This window comes from Oryzias latipes, chromosome 10 (genome assembly GCF_053564925.1).
Source record: "Oryzias latipes strain Hd-rR chromosome 10, Olatipes_Hd-rR_3.1".
In the NCBI taxonomy this organism is placed as follows: domain Eukaryota; kingdom Metazoa; phylum Chordata; class Actinopteri; order Beloniformes; family Adrianichthyidae; genus Oryzias; species Oryzias latipes.
Genome location: NC_136246.1, coordinates 12,243,146 through 12,262,692, shown reverse-complemented (window position 1 = coordinate 12,262,692; position 19,547 = coordinate 12,243,146). Strand labels below are relative to the sequence as shown.

Sequence of the window (19,547 nt, the reverse complement as noted above, 5' to 3'; positions counted from 1 at the left end):
CTTTATTCATCACACCAGGGCTCTTTTGGGAGGCAGGAATAGAAAATGTAATCCCATCCACAACTACGGCTGTGCCTCGGGCACTCTTTCACCCTTTTTACCACTGATCCTCCCTCTGGGACTTCGCCCTTGCTAAGGGAAGAGGGAAATCTATAATCTAGCAGATGGCAGCAGGACTTTGGGAAATCTACTAATCAATTTGAACGTGGTGATGGTGGTCATCAACTGCAAAAGAACAAAAGCATGAGTCTGCCCAACACTTAGGCAGATAGATGAAATGCATCTTGGTGGTGGGTGTTATGATGTGAGCTGCACGGAGATGCCGCTGGATGCAGACCCAGAGGCGAGGACACCAGGCGCCGGCGCAGGCTTATAGTCAGAGGTGTATTGTTGTGGCAAGCAGGAAAGAGAAAATGTGTGTGTGGAGCCACGTGACTGTGCAGGAGGCTCAAAGGGAAGCATTTCAGTTCATAGCTGCAGTCAGTCACAATCTTGCTGAAGAAATGACACTTAAAGACCCACTTAGATGAAAATCCTGTTTTGGGTGATTTTACCATTTTTCCAACGATGGAGGACATATATAAAGAAAATTAAGATTGTGTTTCTTTATTCAAGTTGTTGTGAATCAGGAGAAGGTGAAAGATCTGTAGAAATACGCTGGGCGGGCCAAAAGCTTCCTGCTCCTCTCCATTCTGATGTATCCACTCGCTGACATGTACGTCTTTTTTTTCCTCGTCTGAGCTGGCGTCTCACTCAAAACTGTACGGTTGGATAGCTACAATATTGCTCGCCATTTTTGCTGAACCGGTATTGTTAGGTTGGGGGTGGGAGGGGCTGTAAGCTGGTGGAAGAGACTGTAAACAGAGATGATGGGAAGTGTGGGCGGGTCACACACCAACAGTCCCACCCACCACTCAGAGGTGATTTTTTTAATGAATTACTGCTGCTCTGCAGAAACTATGTGCTAGAAAACAACCTTGTTTTTAGATTTTGGCTGGTGCAGACAGATTTTGGCTAAAAAGGACAGAATTCTAATTAAAAGACCACTGGGAACGGTTTGAAAACAAATGATAAAAGGAGTACACAAAGGCACACATTTCCTTTTTTCCTGTAATATTCTCCTGCTGTTTTCTGATCCAGCTCCCCCTTCTAGGCTTCCCCGAATCCTTTTTTTTTAACCGATTTTATCATGTGAACCCTCAGATCTCTTCCTCCTTATCCCCTTGTTAAGCCATAACAAGAAACATTAGGGCAACATTTCCTTCCTGGATGGATGGATGGATGCATAGATGGAGGGTTTGGGGGGGGGGTCCATGCTCTGCAGGCACGAGGCACACTCTCTTGCTGCTCAAACACAAACTGAAGCAGCCAAATTTGATCTGACAGTCTTAATTGATTCTGTCTCGTCTGTTGTTCTGTGTGCTTAAACAGTGGATTTTAGCTCGGCATCCTTTGTCCACAAGACGCATGGTTGGATGTTTTCTGTCAGCAGAATTGATGACTCTGAAAAGTTGCACCCATGACAGACACAAGCCACCATCTCCTCTAATCAGTTTTCCTTTCCAGCTGCCCCCCCCCCCCCCGCTGCATTAGATACGATTCTTTTCAAATATTAACTTTGGTTGAAGGATTGATAATGTGCTTTTTAAATTTTGGCATGGATGCATTTTCTGCACATCAATAAACGACTACAGAAGAAAAATAAAGTCTGGCTATAAATTGAGCTCTTAAGAAATGTATTGCTGGTTGCTGCATTTATTTTTATGTAGCATGTTGCTAAATCATTTGTCAATACTTAATGCATTTTTTTTTCCCCCAGCTTGCTTTTTTCTCCTCCCAATGTACTTCTTTACTGTGCAAGCCATGAAATAATACACCCAGCAGGGCATCTGTGTGACATCTTTTCTCTCCTTTTCTTTCCTATCTGTGTGACATCTGGTGAACTTGTCGGGTGTTTACTGGTGTAACAACTGGTGTCCTCTCCCCCCGCCCCCCTCCACACTCTTCCCTTCTGCAGTGCTCCTCTATGCCCCCACACAATGAATACACTTGCATCCAGACTACAGAAGTAATTTTCTCTCTGGAAGGAAGGCAATTTAAATCTTACAGCAGAAAGCAGGCAAGGAGACCATTTTCTTTTCTGTGGTGGGGGGAACGGGTCCCTTTGCCTCAGGTTTTAATGGAGAGAAAGAAGCAAAAGGTGAAAAGTGGATAGCTACCGGGCTGCAGCAACTGGACCGCAACTTTCTCCCAGGTCAAAATCGCGCCCATTTCCTCCCATCCTCACCGCCTCTCACTCTCTACGCTCCCTCCACTTTTGCTGACAGCACCTATCCGTCACCCGTCCACACTGGGGACCACATTCCTGCCTCCAGTTTTCCAGATGAAACGGAACAACGATTATGGGGATTGAGCGGCTCTGGCCACCAAACTCGGGCCGCTCAAAGCACAACAACACATTGTCCAATCTGATTAAGGAGCCATTTGTGGCATCCTTGCTGTAGTTAGGCAGCGCTCATCCTCTAGCCTGAAACTTGACCTTCCAGCAAGGTTTATTGACACATCCTCCAGTTTGAAGTTGGTTTAAAATGGGAGAGGTGGCATTGCATTTCTTTACAGGAAGCCTGACTTAATGCATTCAATTCTTCATCTGAATAGGCAGTGTTACGTGACTCACTGCTCCAAAAGACTTGTTTGTATCCTTCAAAAATCAACAAAAAGATATATTTTTATTTAAAACGCTGCACTTCTGAGGAGCTGAAGGATAATGCAGCAAAAGGTAAAAGAGCCTCTTAAAAAAAAATAAAACTCTCAGAAATACTTAAAGAGCCTTTTTATTTCAGAAGCAAGTGGGGATCAGGCCATGCCACCTTCCTCTGCAGGTGACATTCGCCCAGAACATGCCAACAAAACCAATTACAAGCTGCAGCCAGAGTGACTTTCACAAGAAATGCTCTCTCAAATGAAGTTTCCCTCTTGTTACTGGATTTCTATTAGTGTCTCTGTGAATGCGTAGCCTCTGTGGCAGATGAGGCAGTTTTAATTTGCGTGCACCAGAATCAAAGTGGAGCACAAACGCACCACAAAACATTAGGCATATGCAGAGCCTAATATATGGATTATGTAAATATTATGCCATCTATAGTCAAATGTGTTTATTATAGGAATGTTGATCTGTGGGCTTGTCCATTGGGGAATTGCTAAGTTCAATTTATTTCACATAAATGTCAGGATTTCATGAAAAAATGAAAAAAGAAAAGTTTTATCTAAATATGGTGCAGTATTTATGTTAATTTTATTCCTTCTTAATAGTGTTATCAAGTGTTTAACTGTAAGCTTCATTAGCTTTAAATAAAAAAGGGATTTGCTCTCATTTATAGATTATATTGCTAAAATGAATTAAAAATAAGTTTATCACTTTAAGTAAACCCTTTTGAGAATAATAACAGACAACTATGTTAGCAAGTGAGCAGAAAAGATAACCATATTTTTCTTGCATCAGCCCGCAAAAACATGCGCATTTGAAGACCAAAAAAAATGGTGTTTTTGGTGTTTTTAACATTCTTTTTTTCTTGATGGAAGATACATATAAAGGAAATTAATCTTAAGAATTGCGTTTTTGCATATTTCTTTATTCAAACTGTTCTTAGAGAGGAACAGACGCAAACACGTTGTTTGGAAAAGCTTGCATTAGTGACATAGAAGTTATCTGGCAGGCTACACGCTCCCTGCTCCGCTCCATTATGATTCATCCACTTGCAGACAAATAGATCCATTTACATCTTGGTTTTCCTCATCTGAGCTGGCATCTGGATCAAAACTGAACAGATGGATAGCTCCAATATTTGTCACCATTTTTGTTTCACCGGTAATGTTAGATTGTGGATGTGAGGGGCAGTAAGCTAGCAGGACAGAGTGTAAACACATGGATGATGTGAAGTAATGGTGGGTTTTTTCTGCGCCGAGGGCCAATGAATTAGCGTCGTTCTGCAGAAACTATATTTTTTGCATTTTGTCTAAAAATCGCATTAAAAGACCACTGTTTTAAAAAATAAAACAATAGATGATCAGAGTGGAACTTTAAACAAAAATTTTAAATGTATTTTTTCTGAATTTGGCGACTAGGGTTTTTTCCCTTCGAATCACAGACTAAAGAAGTTCAAAATGCTCGACCCCATTAACATCTAATGAGGCCCGTGTGTGCGGTCACACTGTGTTTGGTCAGAGTGTGACAGCTGGGCCGCTGCTACCTCAACAGCATGGCTGCATCACATGTTTAGCCTATTTGATGATCAGCAACTGTTTTTCTAGCTGCAGCAATAACCTTTCCTAACATCACGGTGAATTTTTTTGAGTTGTTCTTTTTTTCCCCCCCTGCAGGGCTTTGATATTTGTACTCTAGGCTTTCTCGGGAAGTCAGGCGTTGACTTGCAGCTTTTATCAGGAGACTGTGTCTGCAGTGGGGAATTTTAAGTGAGGATTCTGCCGCAAAAACACCTGCATCTTATCAAACTTTGTCTAAAGGGTCATACATATCCTCTTTCCAGACCGGGGGGAGGCTTTGATATGTTGTGGCTCTCTGATGTTTCACGCAGGGCAGGAAGATGCTCGGCAGATGTGGAGGGGCTACCTGCTCAGTCAACACTGACTTTTCTGTCCGTGTGCTAATCTTGTCAGACCCCCCCCCCCCCCCCCCCCCTCCTCCCTGCTAAGTGAATGTTGAACAAAAATGACTGGAGATTTCCTTTGAAATACGTTCCGCCAATGTGGGTCAGAGATCTTTTTGCAGGCATATTTTGAGAAGCTTTTCATCTGCAATTGCGGAGTGAAGATTCCCCTGGTGCACTCTTAATTTCCTCTACTTTTCTTGCAGTTATTTATTTAATATCTCCACATTCATGTCTTCTCAAACATGGTCAAAGTAAAGAGTTCAGAGGGGGTTGAGAAAAACAAAGTGGGGGAAGGAAACTTTTCTTCTTGCCGTCTGCATGATGTCTGTCTTCCCTAATGACTCCATTTTAAAGACAGTGGGCTGACCAGCGGCGTAGGGAGGGAGCACAGGATCGAGAGTGGGGAGGGCGAGGAGGAGAAGAGAGGCTGTGCTCGCAACAGCAGTCTCTTCAGCTCCCAGTCAGCCTCTCTGTGTGTGTGCTTTAAAAGGGAATAGAATTCAGCCCTTTGAAAGCCGAGGCTGCTCACCAGGGCTTTTGTGTAAAATAACATTTCTACTGAAAGCCAATTACTGCTAACATTATTTTGGTTGCTTCCATTATTAAAAGTATCTTTCTTTGTTGCACCACCCCCTTCCCATTCCCATTCCACCCCACTCCCAACCCACCTGCCCCCCCCCCATTTCATTCTCTATTACAGACGGAGAATTATTCCATTGATTCCAGTTATGTGAACAGCCGAGCCCACCTGATTAAAAGGTATGTCTTTATTAGGAACTGCTACAAGCAGCTCATTACCATTGTTATCTGTAATTGTTTCATCTAATGAGTGCAGATCCACAGTTGCTGCAGTTTGCATGTGTACCTGCATGTTTTTCATTCAAAGGAAATGCGTTAGGAGGAGAAGATTTGGCGATAAAGATCGTTTTGCAGCCCATGTGGTTGAAACGATGTCATACTAATTATGCAAAACTGCAAAAAAATGGATTTTTCGTGATGTTGCTCAAAATACGAGAAACCAATCATCAATAAAAAGATCAAAAGTCATCATGTACTTTAAAGCTACGTTCACACCACCCTCTGCAACGCGGGTTAAAGCGGCTACGTCCAAGGAAAAGTCTCCTGAAATTGCGTGTAAATGCACGTTTGGAGTTTCTGTGTTCAAAACTACAGGCTATGGGCTCTGCACACAAAAAGCCTGTCCATTGAACGCGCGTTGAAAGTTAAACTAGGCAAAGGATTTCTTTCTTCTGTGTGTTTTTATCTGGCTCACCTGACCGTGGTTACCTGATAGGGCTGCAGGAATTCAGTGCCTGGGGTTACGATGGGGGGGGGGGGGGGGGGGTCATTTAGTAATTCCCTCCAGCCACAGAGGTTTGTTTGTAATCCGCCACTCAGCTTGCAGCCACAGTTGTACAACATTCCAGCTTTTTCTTTGTTTAAGGCTATTGCAGCCTTTTTTTAAACCCATTATGGTAATTCCCCCCTCCCAGCCGAAAAGATTCCTTGCATTAATGTAAACAAGTGTGGGCCTATATGGGATAATACAAAGAAATCCCCTCAGGAGCCAGGGGGCTGCGGTCGGGATGGGACAGGTGCAATCACAGCGATAAGATCAGAGTGCCGGCACAGCCTCCTCTGCAGTCCCGTCTTCCAGGCAGCAGAATGCATGTCTGGAGTTGAGGAATGCAGCTACCTTGTGCTGTCCTTCACTTCTTCTCTTTCTTCTTCGTCTGCCTTTACCTTGTTTGCCGTCTTTTGTTTACCATTATTTATGACTTTCTTCATCCCTCCATTCCTACCTATATGAATCCATCCAAGAAAGCACTTTTTTTTTCTGTTGCAGTAGCAGTTCATCCCCATTAAATGTTGTTTGTAAAGTCGAGTTTGTTCCAGTGGGATGGAAATCAAACGAAGGAAAATCACGCTGTTACTGTGCAGCTGTTGATTGTACCCACACACCCCACCCTTTTTATTGACTGTGAGCCCCGGCTAGACAGATGTTCAGTTTGTGTGCTCCCAGCTCTTCTTTAATCCATCTTCCTTGCAGGAATTCCTGATTACTACACTACGTGTTTGATTGGTGTGAGTGAGTGGTTCCCCCTTTGTTCGTTGTGATGTCCTTGACGCCTGTGCATCCATCCAAAATGTCCCCGGCTGAAAAATCCCACAGCTTCTCTTTTAGAGGGCTGAAAGTGTTTACCTAATCCAAGTAAGCTGTGAAAGGATTTATACTTCCTTGGCAACCTCTGGTTCCTACAAACAGATGCTGGAGAATGTCCTTGTTCCATTCGAAGGTGTAGCGCTTAAAAAATTAGAGCTATTTAAGTTGGTGGGAAATCCACGCAGGCTGGCAGAGATAAAGGGCAAAAAAAAAAAATCTTTAGGATGCAGAATATAAAGAGACAGCTTGTCACAAACCATTAGAGGCGTGTAGGTGAAGGACAGCGTGTCAGAGAAGGTACTGTGATGGTTAATCAACATTTCCCTTTGCTTCCTCCTGGCCCCCATGCAGCACATCAACATTCAAGGACCTGGAGGGGAACAGTCTGAAGGACAGCGGCCACGAAGAGAGCGACCAAACCGACAGCGAGCACGATGTCCAAAGAGGACACTATGTTGACACGGCTGTCAATGACATGCTGAACATGACTGCCCCCCCTAATGTTTGCCAGCTGCCAGACCAAGGTAAGGAAACCTGTTTGTGTGAGTTTTTAGCCTGTTTGTGCTAAGAGGGCTCCTGCAGTCTTTGAAGTGTTTTTTTTTTTTCAGTTTCAAGATAAAACCAATATGTTTTTTTATGCTCGTGGAACATCTTTTAAGATCCATTATGCCCATTGTAGATCTCAAATAGAATGACAGCACCTTTTTTTGTCTTTGATGTCCTCCTTGTTCAGCTAATGTGAGAGATATCTGACAGCTAGGGCTACTTTGATTCTGGCTTAGGTAACTTTATTGATGGCTGGAAGCGGCGTTGGCTCTTGAAGTCGGGCTGACTTCAGATGTGCTGAATGGCAGCGGTCGGCCTGGTGGAGGTAGAAGAGCGGAAATCTACATATCTCTGTTTGACCTTATCCATTATTCAGTGGGATCATTTAGCAGGGAATTAATGTTGATGTTTCATTTCTCAGTCTCCTTATACAAAAAGTCAGTTGGCTGAAGTCAGTGTTAAGGGTCATGCTCATTCGTAGCCACTGCTACTCTGGCTGCAGAGGAGAATGGAAGCAAGGAATAGATTTCTGGAGAAGACTGGGACTTTACTAGATGCACCTGAGGGGATTTACTGCGCTCAAAGGAAGTACCGCATGCACAGGTGCACAGCTCAGTGGACTGCAAGAATCAGCAAGTGTGGGAATCCCATACTTGTTGGAATAATTGCAGTTAACTATGCTGCCGAAAACACTGGAAAAACGGTGTAACATTTTATTATACTATAAATTTGATTCACATCATAATGTGTGGTTGCTGATTCAATTCATAGTCGATGTGGGTTCATTTTGAATGATCTGATGACCCAAAAACGGTCCAGGACATATTCAGTCAAAACTTCAACCAGTGTGACTCAGAGATCAATACTTAAGTACTGAACAGTGCAGATGAGGTTTTCCAGATTCCTTGTGTTTCTAGCAAGAAAATTAGGTGTTTATTAAAAATGTGTACAAACAAGTAAACAAGAATTAATGGTAATTCCGTTCACAAGTTCAGCCATTTGTTTTTCTACATCAAAATGGTCAAAAGGGAATATTATTAGAACATTGTACCACGTTGTATGGTCACATGTCTTTGCTAAATTCAAAGTATTTTTACACATTGGACTGGAATGATGGACCGATCAGTTTTTGCTGCATCACATGTGTGTTGATGCACTTGGTCTTTTAGTAAAATAAACTACCATCTCTCAATCCGAGTGGTGTTTTCCAATATCGATATTTCATGTTGAAACGATTATATAATGGTATAGGTCGATACGATTAACAACTTGGCTCAGACAGATTGATCTGGTTGGATCGTTGGAATATAAATCGATTCATCGATTAACTGTTACACCTCTACACAGGAAACTCACACAAAATCACCATCTGAGTTATACATTTGCTCCAAGCTTGATTTTTAGTAGTTTTGGCAGCTACTGCCAAATTTAGGGTTTTTTCTTTGGAATCAACAGAATCCCCCGCCCCCCAATCTTTCCAACGGTGCCCTAGAAAACTGCCTGCTTTCTCACTTCTCCTGCTTTTAGAGCTGGTATGGGTTACATTTTAATGAGCCTGATATAACAGAAAGAAAATCTTATGTTATAAAAATGCATAAAGATTAGGAGATTTATTTAAATTATTCAGCTGTCTATTTTTATCAGCAGGCTGTGAAGTGAGTGGGCGGGGCCAAATAAGCAGTGGTAGATAGTCGTAGAGTCGTATTTAACAAACCAGCTGCTTCTCTCAGGAGCAATTTATTACGTTTTTTTTATGTTGTTTGTCTGGAGTATTATAGTATGGATTTTACGTTCGACGCAGACCAAGCTCCCCGGAATGCTTTGCCGAACACCTGCTCTCTTTTTTTTTAAAGACTCAGTCTAGAGATAGACATCGAGGTGTGGAGGGTCAGGAAAAATGGTGACCATTAAAATCAACTTGTCCCTGGCGTTCCCCCAGAGGCGTCGGACTATAATGAACAATGAAAAGTGAATTGGCTGTCCATTGGTTGCCAGTTGTAATTACTTCACAAAAATTCCTATGCCTCTAAAAAATGCATGCTGACAGGTCTTCTGCTAGTGGGATCTCATTATTGGAGACAATTAGGGATGATGTACATGAAGAATATTACAAGTGGAGAGCTCTCTGAGGCAGTGCGTTTTTCATTAACACCACCAATGATTGTATCTGTTTCAGCAAAATGGATGCATGCTTCCTGAATGGGTAATGCAGCTCGACACCGCTGGTAAACAGAACAAGAGGCTGTTTGGCAGTGTTGTCCATTCTTTTGACCGGAACAAAACTGATGATAACACAGTGTCTGTTTGGAATTACAATGTGTGTGCTTCTTATTGGCTTTTCTTCTCTGTCTTTTTCATGGCAACCTGCTGCAGACTCACCTTTTGGCCAGCAATTTTCTTCAGTAAAGACTTGACAAAATGGCCTCTCTGGAATCTTTTTTCCCATTGTTTGGAAAGTCAGTCGGCTGCAGAGGTCGCACTAGAGAGGCTATTTGTGGCTCTCAAATGATTTGACCAAAGATCAAGAGTGAAATTGTGCCCTGTAACCATCCCAACTGGTTAATTACGCTGAAAATGACCCAAATGGATGGGACTGATGGACGTATGATGTGTAAATATATATATGTGTGTGTGTGTGTGTGTGTGTGTCTCCTGCCATTACAGTATGACATAAGTGACATAAGTTTTTCGGTCCATGCAATATTGCTGCATTCAAGAACATGCTGAACATGGGTTTTTGAATGTGCTTTTAGCATTTAGTGTTCACACAGGTGCAAAATGTGGAAGCGGCGCAATTCTCGCGAATCCTGCTCCAGTCTTTTTCTTTCACAGCTCTATTCGGATATATGAATGACTTGGTGGCACAAACCACAATTTTTTGCAATTTCTCTTCCATAATCAATTTCCATGTCGCTATTCATGCATCACTCTCTTATCAGAGTCCCTGATTGGTCAAAGTTCAATTTGTTTAATTTTCAGCGCATGTTCCATTGCCGTGCGTCTTGTGCATGGAGCCCAAAAATGGGCTTAATCTTGCATAGCGACATGTGAACACAATCATTTTTAAGCCCAAAAGGTGCATATATGCGTGTCTACATAGACTTTTTATTGGAAGTGGTCTTTCAAATGTGCATTTCTGAGCCTGGTGTGAATGTAGCATGAGCTTTACTCAGCACCAGAGATCTTGAGACAATGGACACCGTTCTAAAGAGCAGATGGAGAATTTCAGAAAACAAAAAGGCATGTTAACACCCTGCTGCTCACCTGTCTACGGGGAGGAACTCTGCTGTTGCGGCGCCTGTCCTGCCAGCTAAAGCAGAAAACAAGTTAAAAGACTTGCAATTGCCAAAGGACAACAGCAACGTTTAGGCTGCGGGTAGGCATGCCTCTGTTTTTGTGTGATTTTCTTTTATTGTTCCACTTTCTTGTGTTGGGAAGTGGTGAGATCAAAAGGAAACTGGAAGGCAGGAAGGGTTAAACTCCAGCCTTTATAGCGCAAATGTTTACCATTCCCAGTGCCATGTAAAGATTTTGTTTGCCCAATAGACAAGTCGTTACCTTTACACAAAGACCCTGCCTTCCCGTCGTATTGTTGACTTTCATGCGGTAAAGCTGTGTGTGTGACAACATTCAGCCACTAACTATCCCAGCTCCAGATCAGAGCTGAAATTTTTTTCTTTTCTTTCTGAAGCAATTTAAAGTGTGATATTTGGTTTCTGTCCACGGGTTATACATCTTTCCCTAGTGATCTGGTTTACTCAGCCCTCTTCATTATTCTACCACCAACAGTAACTTGGAGCAAAGAGCTTGGGAAGAGATTTTCAAGTTCTATCTGAGTGGATAAACTCTTTGTTGAATCCCTGCCAAGAATCTAAAGAGGCGTGTGCTCCGTTTGAAAACCTGACCTTAAACATCTTCGCCCGGTGGATTAGATTAGGGAAGTATCTGAAGAACAAAATTATATCAAATCTCTTAAAATCTATAAAGGGAGTGATATCTTTAGCATGTAATGGCTTCTTCATATCTGCCAATGGAATAAAAATGGATATTATCGGTGTCGCTTTAAACTGAGTGAAGGAGCTACATAAAGCAAATTCCTTTTTTATCTTTACAGGCATGTCTGTGAAGTTAGAGGGCTTTGGTTGAAATGTGTGACATTCCAGCTTTGGTTACTCGGCGCCCTCCATGTCAGAGGACAAGGAAAGGAGCAGTCTCCAAGGGGGGGGGGGGGGGGGGGGGGGGGTGACAAAGACTTTAATCTATTTCTTTTTTTCCTGGTTTTCTTTGTCATAGCTCACGCTGTAATTCCTCTATGAGATGGATGAGCCATGGTCTTCCAGGATTAAGATTCTTGCATTGTTAATGGCTCCAGATATACCCGTGAGAGGGGAAAGAAGAGCGTCGTGTCATTTTACGGCATCCAATTTGTAGCTTGTTTGTCGTGCGTTTGTGGTTTTGCAATTCTTTCCGGGTCACTGTGAAAGTGCTCTTGAATGAAATCCCTGCTTTTTGGCCTGTTAGGCTCAGAAGGATCTGAGATTGCTCAATTAGCCCGAGCGGGGAACAGTCCTCTTTTATTTCTGACATATCCCTTGGCCTCCACCTCTGGAGAATATCTCTCATCTATCTGTTAGCTCCCTGTGGGTGTGTGCCTGAAGCAGGAGCACAAGAATGGAAGTCAACCACCACGGGCCTCAAATTCCTCCATATTCCCTTCCGCCATCAACTGATCCACAGGGTTTCACTGTTACTAATTGATACCCCCCCTTCCCACCCTACCACCTTATTCTCTTTTTTCCTTCCATCCGTCTCCTCTGTTTCATTCCTCCATGCAAACATCTCCAACCCACATCTCCCAACTTTTTGCCAGTCGAGCACTCCCCCACCCCTTGTTGAATTAAAGAAAGCGTAAAGGCATCTTTGCATGTTTCTTCCACAGACCTGCCCTAAATTCACAGCAGGAACATTTCTAGTTTGCAGTTCTCTGATCTACTGAGGAAAATGCTGACAGGTGTCAGAATCAGGAACAGAAGCGGGGCTGTGCTGACAACACGGGAGGAGGAGAGAAGGCTGTGCGTGAGGGAAGACAGAGATTGAGAGATAAGCCCAGAGTAAGCAGTCTTAGCGAGGGAAAATAAAAAGAGGACAAGAAGAAACAATTTCTCTGACAGGTAGAAGGTTTTTTTTTTCTTCTTCTTCTTCTCTCACTCCAAAGTATCTGTGCATTTGCCAGAGGAAAGTGACTGATTCTCAAACACTACTTGATCAAATTAAGCTTCAAAACGGCTGTGATTCTGGCTGGTAACAACACGTGTTGCACTGTGATACTTTGTGATTAGATCCACTTTTATCTCCATACAGTGATCATCCATTTTGATTTTGATTTGCCTAATTTAATAGGGAATCAGTGGAGGTAAAATGGCTGACAGTGACAAAGAGCTGAACACAAGCCGCGCTCAGAGACCGCCTGCTCGAAGGTGAAGTGGTAATAAACAACCGGAAATGTAGAGTTTTGCCTCCAAGATGTCGAAAAAAAAGAAAGAAAGAAAATGTCATTTCAAGGTGTATTATGCAGCCTCATCTTTTCTTGTTGTGCTCAACTCTGAATGACTTTGTTGCACTCCAAGCTGTCTGCTTCTGTTATATTGAAATTGTGCGTAATATGATAAAACAGAGCTGACTGATATTGATTTTCACACCTTGTAAAAGTAAAAAGGCTTGTATCACCAGCTGAGCTTGTATCACTGGAAGGAAAGATTTTCCACTTTTTTCCTCCTTGAATTTTCTTTTCCAACACCACAAAAAAAGTGCAGACTCCTTTAAATTTAAGCTTTTGAAGAACAGATTTAAAGTCCCACTCCGTTCATATTTTGATCTATCGCAAAATCATTCGCAGTGGTCTTGTAATTATGACTATGAAATGTAAACCCTGTGTCCTCCATCATCAGAAAAATGCCACAAGAACATGTTTAAAGCATCAAAAATGTGATTTTCATCAGAGTGGATCTTTAAGGAGATCCTCCACTTTAACTGGAAGCTCCAACAAAGGCTCATTCAGAACTTGATAAAAGGGTCTTCATTTCCAGTGGAGACGGAAAACATAGTAATGATATAATGCCATAATAGTATCCCTTGAACCCTCACATATGCCAAAGCTCTTCTGAATATACTCAGTGTATTTAATCAGCTCAAGAGGGGACGGCTTATCTTTTTACACTTGTCATGGATAGTACATTGAACATATCAGAGAGAGAAATGGGAATAGTTCATTATTTTCTGGGGCTCACAATGAGTCTGGTGTATCTCATTGCAGGCCCTCTTCTGACAGCTCATTTTCCAGACAATCCTGGCATTCAGTTCACAACACGGCAAGGCGAGAGACAGACAGCGACTGAGAGGGAGAGAGAAAAAGGGAGGAAACACGTAGGCACGCAGAAAATAGGGCTCCGGATCTCCATTGCTTATTCATGATGCTGTGGCATGCTAGGTGTGTTAATAATCTCCTCAGAAACCAAAAGAATCACAGTTGTTTGTTGAACACCTAGCCAATCTGGGCCCCAATCAGCAGCAGATGGGAAAACAGGGGGATCAGGATGATCCGAGACAGAGGGAGGCAGATTAAGAACAGGTAATGTGCAGAAGTTGATGGGGGCCGAGTGTGTATTAAAGAGAGGGTACCTGAATTGTAAATCAGTCTCAGAGAGTGTGTACACGCGATGTGGAGTGTGTGCGCTCGAGTGTGGTTTACAAGAGCGTGTTCACAGAGGTTAATCAAAAATGAAGTGAGCAAGAAAGAGACGGGGAGAGCGATAAAGACGAATCAGGAGAGAGAAATACTGTGAGTTGGGGTGGTGGTGGAGTGAAATTCAAGAGCTAGAGCTAGAGCTTTGTCTCCAGCCTGCTCCTCTTTTGTGGCTCTGATTGATTCTGCTCGTTGTCTGAGGAACTGAGACAGCAACCATTTTTCTAACCGCACCATTGTCTTTTTAATTCTTTGAGATAGCAGCTGGAACCCCCCCTGATTTTCCTGTGCAGCACAAAGCACTGTGTCAAGACAAACGGAGGTCTGCATTGGGCTGCTGAAACATTAGTTCCTCAACTAAAAACACTTCACATGTTGTCCATTTCTCTGTCACTTACAAGGCAGTAAGTCACCTTAAGCAACAACTTTACCTCACATTCCCCACGCATCCTTTGCTGCATCTGTATCGTCTGAAATTTAAAAACAGCTTTAAAAGACCTGCAGCACACACACTTGCTGGTTGAGGTGCTGCATCGATGCAGAAAACGCAGCTGCAGGATTGAATCTGTTCCACCAGTGTGCAGCTGTTTGCCATTCTTGCTTTTTGTGCGACAGCGGTCTGATGCAGGTGTTCTGGCATGGACAAGCTATTAACTTAACTAGTTTAATAATCTAATCTTTATGAGCCTTAATGGTAGCATAATCAGAGGTGAGAGTGTCGTTATTCATTTTTAGCTGGGCTGTGAAACAAAAAAAACAAAGGAAACTGGTTCTTGGGGGACGGTGCTGTTGGAGGTTACGTCATCCTTTGGTGCTGTATTTATTTTAGTGTCTCTGAGCAGGTTAAGGAAATGTTTTACTTACTTTGTTTCAATCTCAGATGCTGCTACAGAAATATCTAATGCTTGAAATATTTCTTTACAAAGTGATGTTCTGTTATAGTGAGGAAAAGGAGCTCTTCTGACTTCCAGATTTGAGATGAGTTGTGCCAAAAGACTGATGTCACACAAGGATGGGAGGTTCCTCTGTTTGAAGATACGTTTACACCACCCTCGGCAACACGTCTTCAAGCGGCCATTTTCAGTGAAAAGCTTATGTAAACGTGTGCAAATGTGCGTTTTCGGGCTTCTGCATTCAAAGCTCTTGTGAAGCTACGCAATTTTAGGATTCGGGTTCTACCTGAAATATGCAAGGTTTTAGCTCTATTTTCAGGCTCTACTTACAAAATGTACTGGGATTGAGTGTGCAACAAAAGTTAAACCAGCTGAACTTTGACCAATCAGGGAATTGGATTTGCACCGCTTTGACATTTTGCTCTTAGCCTCTCTTTCAACTGCTGGCACACATGAGCTAATAAAGAGTAGAAAAAAAAAAAAAAGAAGTCCCTTCCTGTTTGTCCAGATGAACGCCATGGGCTAAATGTGCATTTAAGAATGTGCTAAACAAGCGCTGTTGGAACATGCCACATGGCCGATTTGAACATAGCATAAGAATTGCATCTCAAAATATGTGGTGGGATTTTTGCAAGGTACTGTGACGTCAGTGTAGCTAAAAGTCATCTGGATTTGTCAAACGTTCAATTACCAGAACTAAAATACATCGATTTCTTCTAAACCAACCAGACTTTACGTGCTATCTTTTTCCCATTAGAAGATTGGTTGAGATCTGAAATTATGCAACATTTCATATTCATGATGAAAGATCTTTTTTTTGGAACTACAGATGATGAGATGCGGGTTTGGAGGGAGTGGAAATATTACATTTAAGGAGCAGACATGAATACGGAAGTTCGCCAAGTTAAAACTTAATGGGATTTAAAAATAAGACTCAAAAGTCTTACCGTGTAAAGAATTCATCAGCACGTCTCACTCATTTCTCCTCCGTGCCCTTCACTCTTCTGCAGCACAGTTCTTGCAGCTTGGCTTGTCCACAGAAACGTTCCGATAACTGATTACATGAGTTGTTGCTCAATAAATTTGGAGACCAGGTGTAAACAGGAAAAAGAAGGTAATTTGGCATTGATTTTAATCCAGTTTCAAAATATGTCATTAAAGCTGTAGTTTGGAAACAAATGAACACAAAGCTGTAATATCATTTCCAAAAGAGGCACACCCTGTCAGAGAGAGGAGAGCACATTTAATTAAGTGCCAGTCTCAAAGCAGAGCTGGAAAGGCTTTCTTTGTGCTTTTTTTTTTTGACAAAGTGTTTAACTGACTTGGTATAAAGACTTTTTGAAATACAATCTATTAAAAGAAGGGTACAATCTCTCTCAGATAGCATACCAATGTGTTACAAGTTACAGTTTGGCACAAAGATTTGAAATAGGTTTGATTTACCGGCAACATCTTACAGGATCTGGACGAAATCAGGTTATCTTCATTTTAGGGGTGTAATGATTCATTTTAACAACAATTCATATAATAATTTGTGGTTGCAATGAGAATTTGTAGTCGATATTGGTTCATTTTGAATGATCCAGTTTTCTGACCTAAAATCGATTCACATCAAAATGATGCAAAGGGAACATTATTAGAACATTCTACAACACTGTTTGGTCGCATGTCTTTGCTAAATTCAAAGCCTTTCCACACATTGGACTGGAATGATGGACTGATCATTTTCTATCACATGTGTGTTGTCTGTTGTGATGTCACTCGTTTTTTTAACCCTATAGTAAAATACACCTACTGTGCCACAATCCAAATGTTTTTTTCCCAATATTGATTTAATTACTATTTCATTTAGAAATGATTTTATAATGGTATTGATAATCTCAATCCTTACACCCCTATTTCATTTTACATTTTAAAACACTAAACTAAGTTAATTTTGGCCTTTTTGTCAGGATTGGAGAGTGTTTGTGTGTGTGTGTGTAGGTGTGTGGCAACAGTTTAAAGATATAACCGCTCAGCACGAGGAAAGACAACACCTCAGATCTCCAGAGCAGTTCCCGATCCTCTCAAAGTTTTCCACTCCTTTACAAGAGAACGACTTACTGCAGCTTTGTTGATGAAATGCTATAACTGTGGACTGATACCATGTGGAGTAAACAACTTGATGAGGACACACTATACATATAGACTTGCTTAAAGGACTTGTGGCTAGAGGTGGTCCGGACGGTTGCAGAGCGACTGCCAAGGCAGGGCTTGTATTACAGAGATCCTGGGATATCAGACACCAGGCAGCCTGGGCTCCCTCCAGGCAGGCCAGACTCTGGCAGCTGGCCTGCAGCCCAGAAAGCTACAAGCAGCTCCATTACCTGTAGCACTGACGCCTCTTTAGAAGCCCTCATGGTGGAACTATAGGTGCACTGCGGGAATTAAATAGGCTTCAAATTTTAGGAAGTGTACAAATAGGGTGTAGTTACAGCAGCTTTTCTGCACCTGCTGCAGACACAAACAGAAAACCCACATTCGCAAACGCACGAACCTGCGCTGAATGACGAGTGATTTTCTAGGCATTATGGGTCTTGGCACCGGCTGTTTGTTTTATCTTCTTCATGTCTGTGAACAGAGAGATTAAAAATAAACTCTGCTTTGTTTAAAAAGGGAAAAAATCAGCTGTCTTCTGATGAGTGCATTGTAGCCCCCAGTTTTCCATCAGAATACAAAGAGACACTTATCACTGCAGCTGTAGTAAAAAGGAATGGTGGGGGTGGGGGTTGGGGTATCCTCCTTTGCTGCTGAAATGTTTTTATCCCTTCATAGTTACGGTGGCCCTGAAATCCCACCAACAAATCACTCAGCGCAAAGACATATTGAAGATCACAACATTTAAAAAAGCTAAACCGATGATAAAAAAAAAAATCATCACATTAAAGAAATCAAAGCAAAATTACAGAAACAAAAACACATTTCCACAAAAATGAAACCTCTCGTAAAACAAGTCATTTCTACAAAAAAGTTTAAAAAACTAAACACAATAAGAAACCGGAAAAGGACGGTGCTCTGGGACATCACTGACTGGATGATGATGTCTGATTTTTAATGTGAAAAGTTTGATGATTAGTTCGGAGCATATCCAGTATCGCTTTATGGCAAATCAGTTGAAATGATAGACAAACGTCATCAACAAATCAGCAATGTCTCATTATATCTACCTTTTTCAGTTTCTTATTTTGTTTTATTTTTTAACATTTCATTTTGATTTCTGGAAATTACTGTTGTTTTAATTTCATGTCCTTATTTGGAATTTCATTTTAATTTCTAATATGTGATGTATTTCCATGATCTGCTTTGCTTTTTTAATTGATGTTGCAACCTTTTGCGTTGAGTAATTCGTTGGTGTGATTTGCACCTCAGGGCCACCATACACCCCGTTTATGTCAGAAAATATTTCACTTGGAAAAACCTTTAAAAATTAGTTTAGAATACCTAATTGTAGATTTCTTTTGTCATCCACATCTTTTTAAAAATATATTAGCTCTCATCACGTTGGCTCTCCCATCTCTGCAACATTATCACTCAAATGAAATATGAAGCATGAGTATGCAGAGCTATGTCGTCCTCCTCAGCTGTGGCAACAAAGGTTACTACCTCAGGCAGAGTACTGTAATATTTCCATATTTTCCTCAGCCCATGTATATTCAGTGGGAATGATTTATTCTGTAAGATTTTATTGCTGTTTAAATGCAGGACGTCTCTCTCCCAGATACCCCAGAATATACGGCGAAGCTGAACCTAGCAGAGTGCGCTCGCTGCCTTTGTGCTCTGCAGAAGTTAAAGGGGTTAAAGAGAAGTCATCCAAACCACCTCCATCATTACTATCTTTCATTCACCAATTAGTGTCAACGTTCCCCCTCACTGTCCCCTACATGACCTTGCAAAAATGAGCTCAGTATGTCGTAATTCATTGTTTTTAGTCAGCCTCACTAGTGGGAGGCACCTTATGTCTGCCAGTGACCCACATTATGAACTATTGATGAGAGAGTGAGGGCACAGTAACTGAGAGGAGGGACCTGCAGAGGTATGAAAGGACCCCCAGAGCCCTCCTCCCAACCCCTTTCTTGGCCAGCACCTCTGCATTTTGTCTCTCATCGCGTCCTCATACGCAGCTTCTATTTTCTTTTTCCTTCCTCCGCACTCCTTTTCATTCCTCGCCAATGAGTTATGTGTCGTCCTTCACTGCATGGACCATATTTCTGCTAAACTGGATTTTTCTTGTTGCTCAAAGATCAGAAACCTGCCGCATCCTGATCAGCACATAAACGTACTATGATGTCTGGAGCAGGATCGTTTGTGAGGTCGAGGGCCAAAAAGGATTCAAAGAAAAGATTTGACACTACTGTGTCATAGCTGGGGGTGGTGGATAATCAAATTAGAGCAAATTTGTCACCATTAAAAATCAGTCACAAAGGCGCTCAATTTTTACTTTTTACGGCTCATAAAATATTTCCTTCAGGCCACCACTTTTTTGTTCTGGCCAA

General features: G+C 42.0%; 1 protein-coding gene across 8 annotated transcripts in view; it reads left to right on the top strand.

Moving 5' to 3' along the window:
- The window catches only part of pcdh19 (protocadherin 19), a 60,807-nt gene that overhangs the window by 25,695 nt on the left and 15,565 nt on the right, over positions 1 to 19,547 (top strand). For 4 of the 8 annotated variants that reach the window (XM_020706431.3, XM_020706432.3, XM_004073037.5 and 1 more), the window contains exons 3-4: positions 5,371 to 5,429; positions 7,186 to 7,358. In XM_020706431.3, the coding sequence (XP_020562090.1) occupies positions 5,371 to 5,429; positions 7,186 to 7,358 (232 nt within the window). Of the gene's footprint in view, positions 1 to 5,370; positions 5,431 to 7,174; positions 7,359 to 19,547 lie in introns of all 8 variants that reach the window. The other 4 variants (XM_078953961.1, XM_078953959.1, XM_078953960.1 and 1 more) reach the window with 1 other exon arrangement.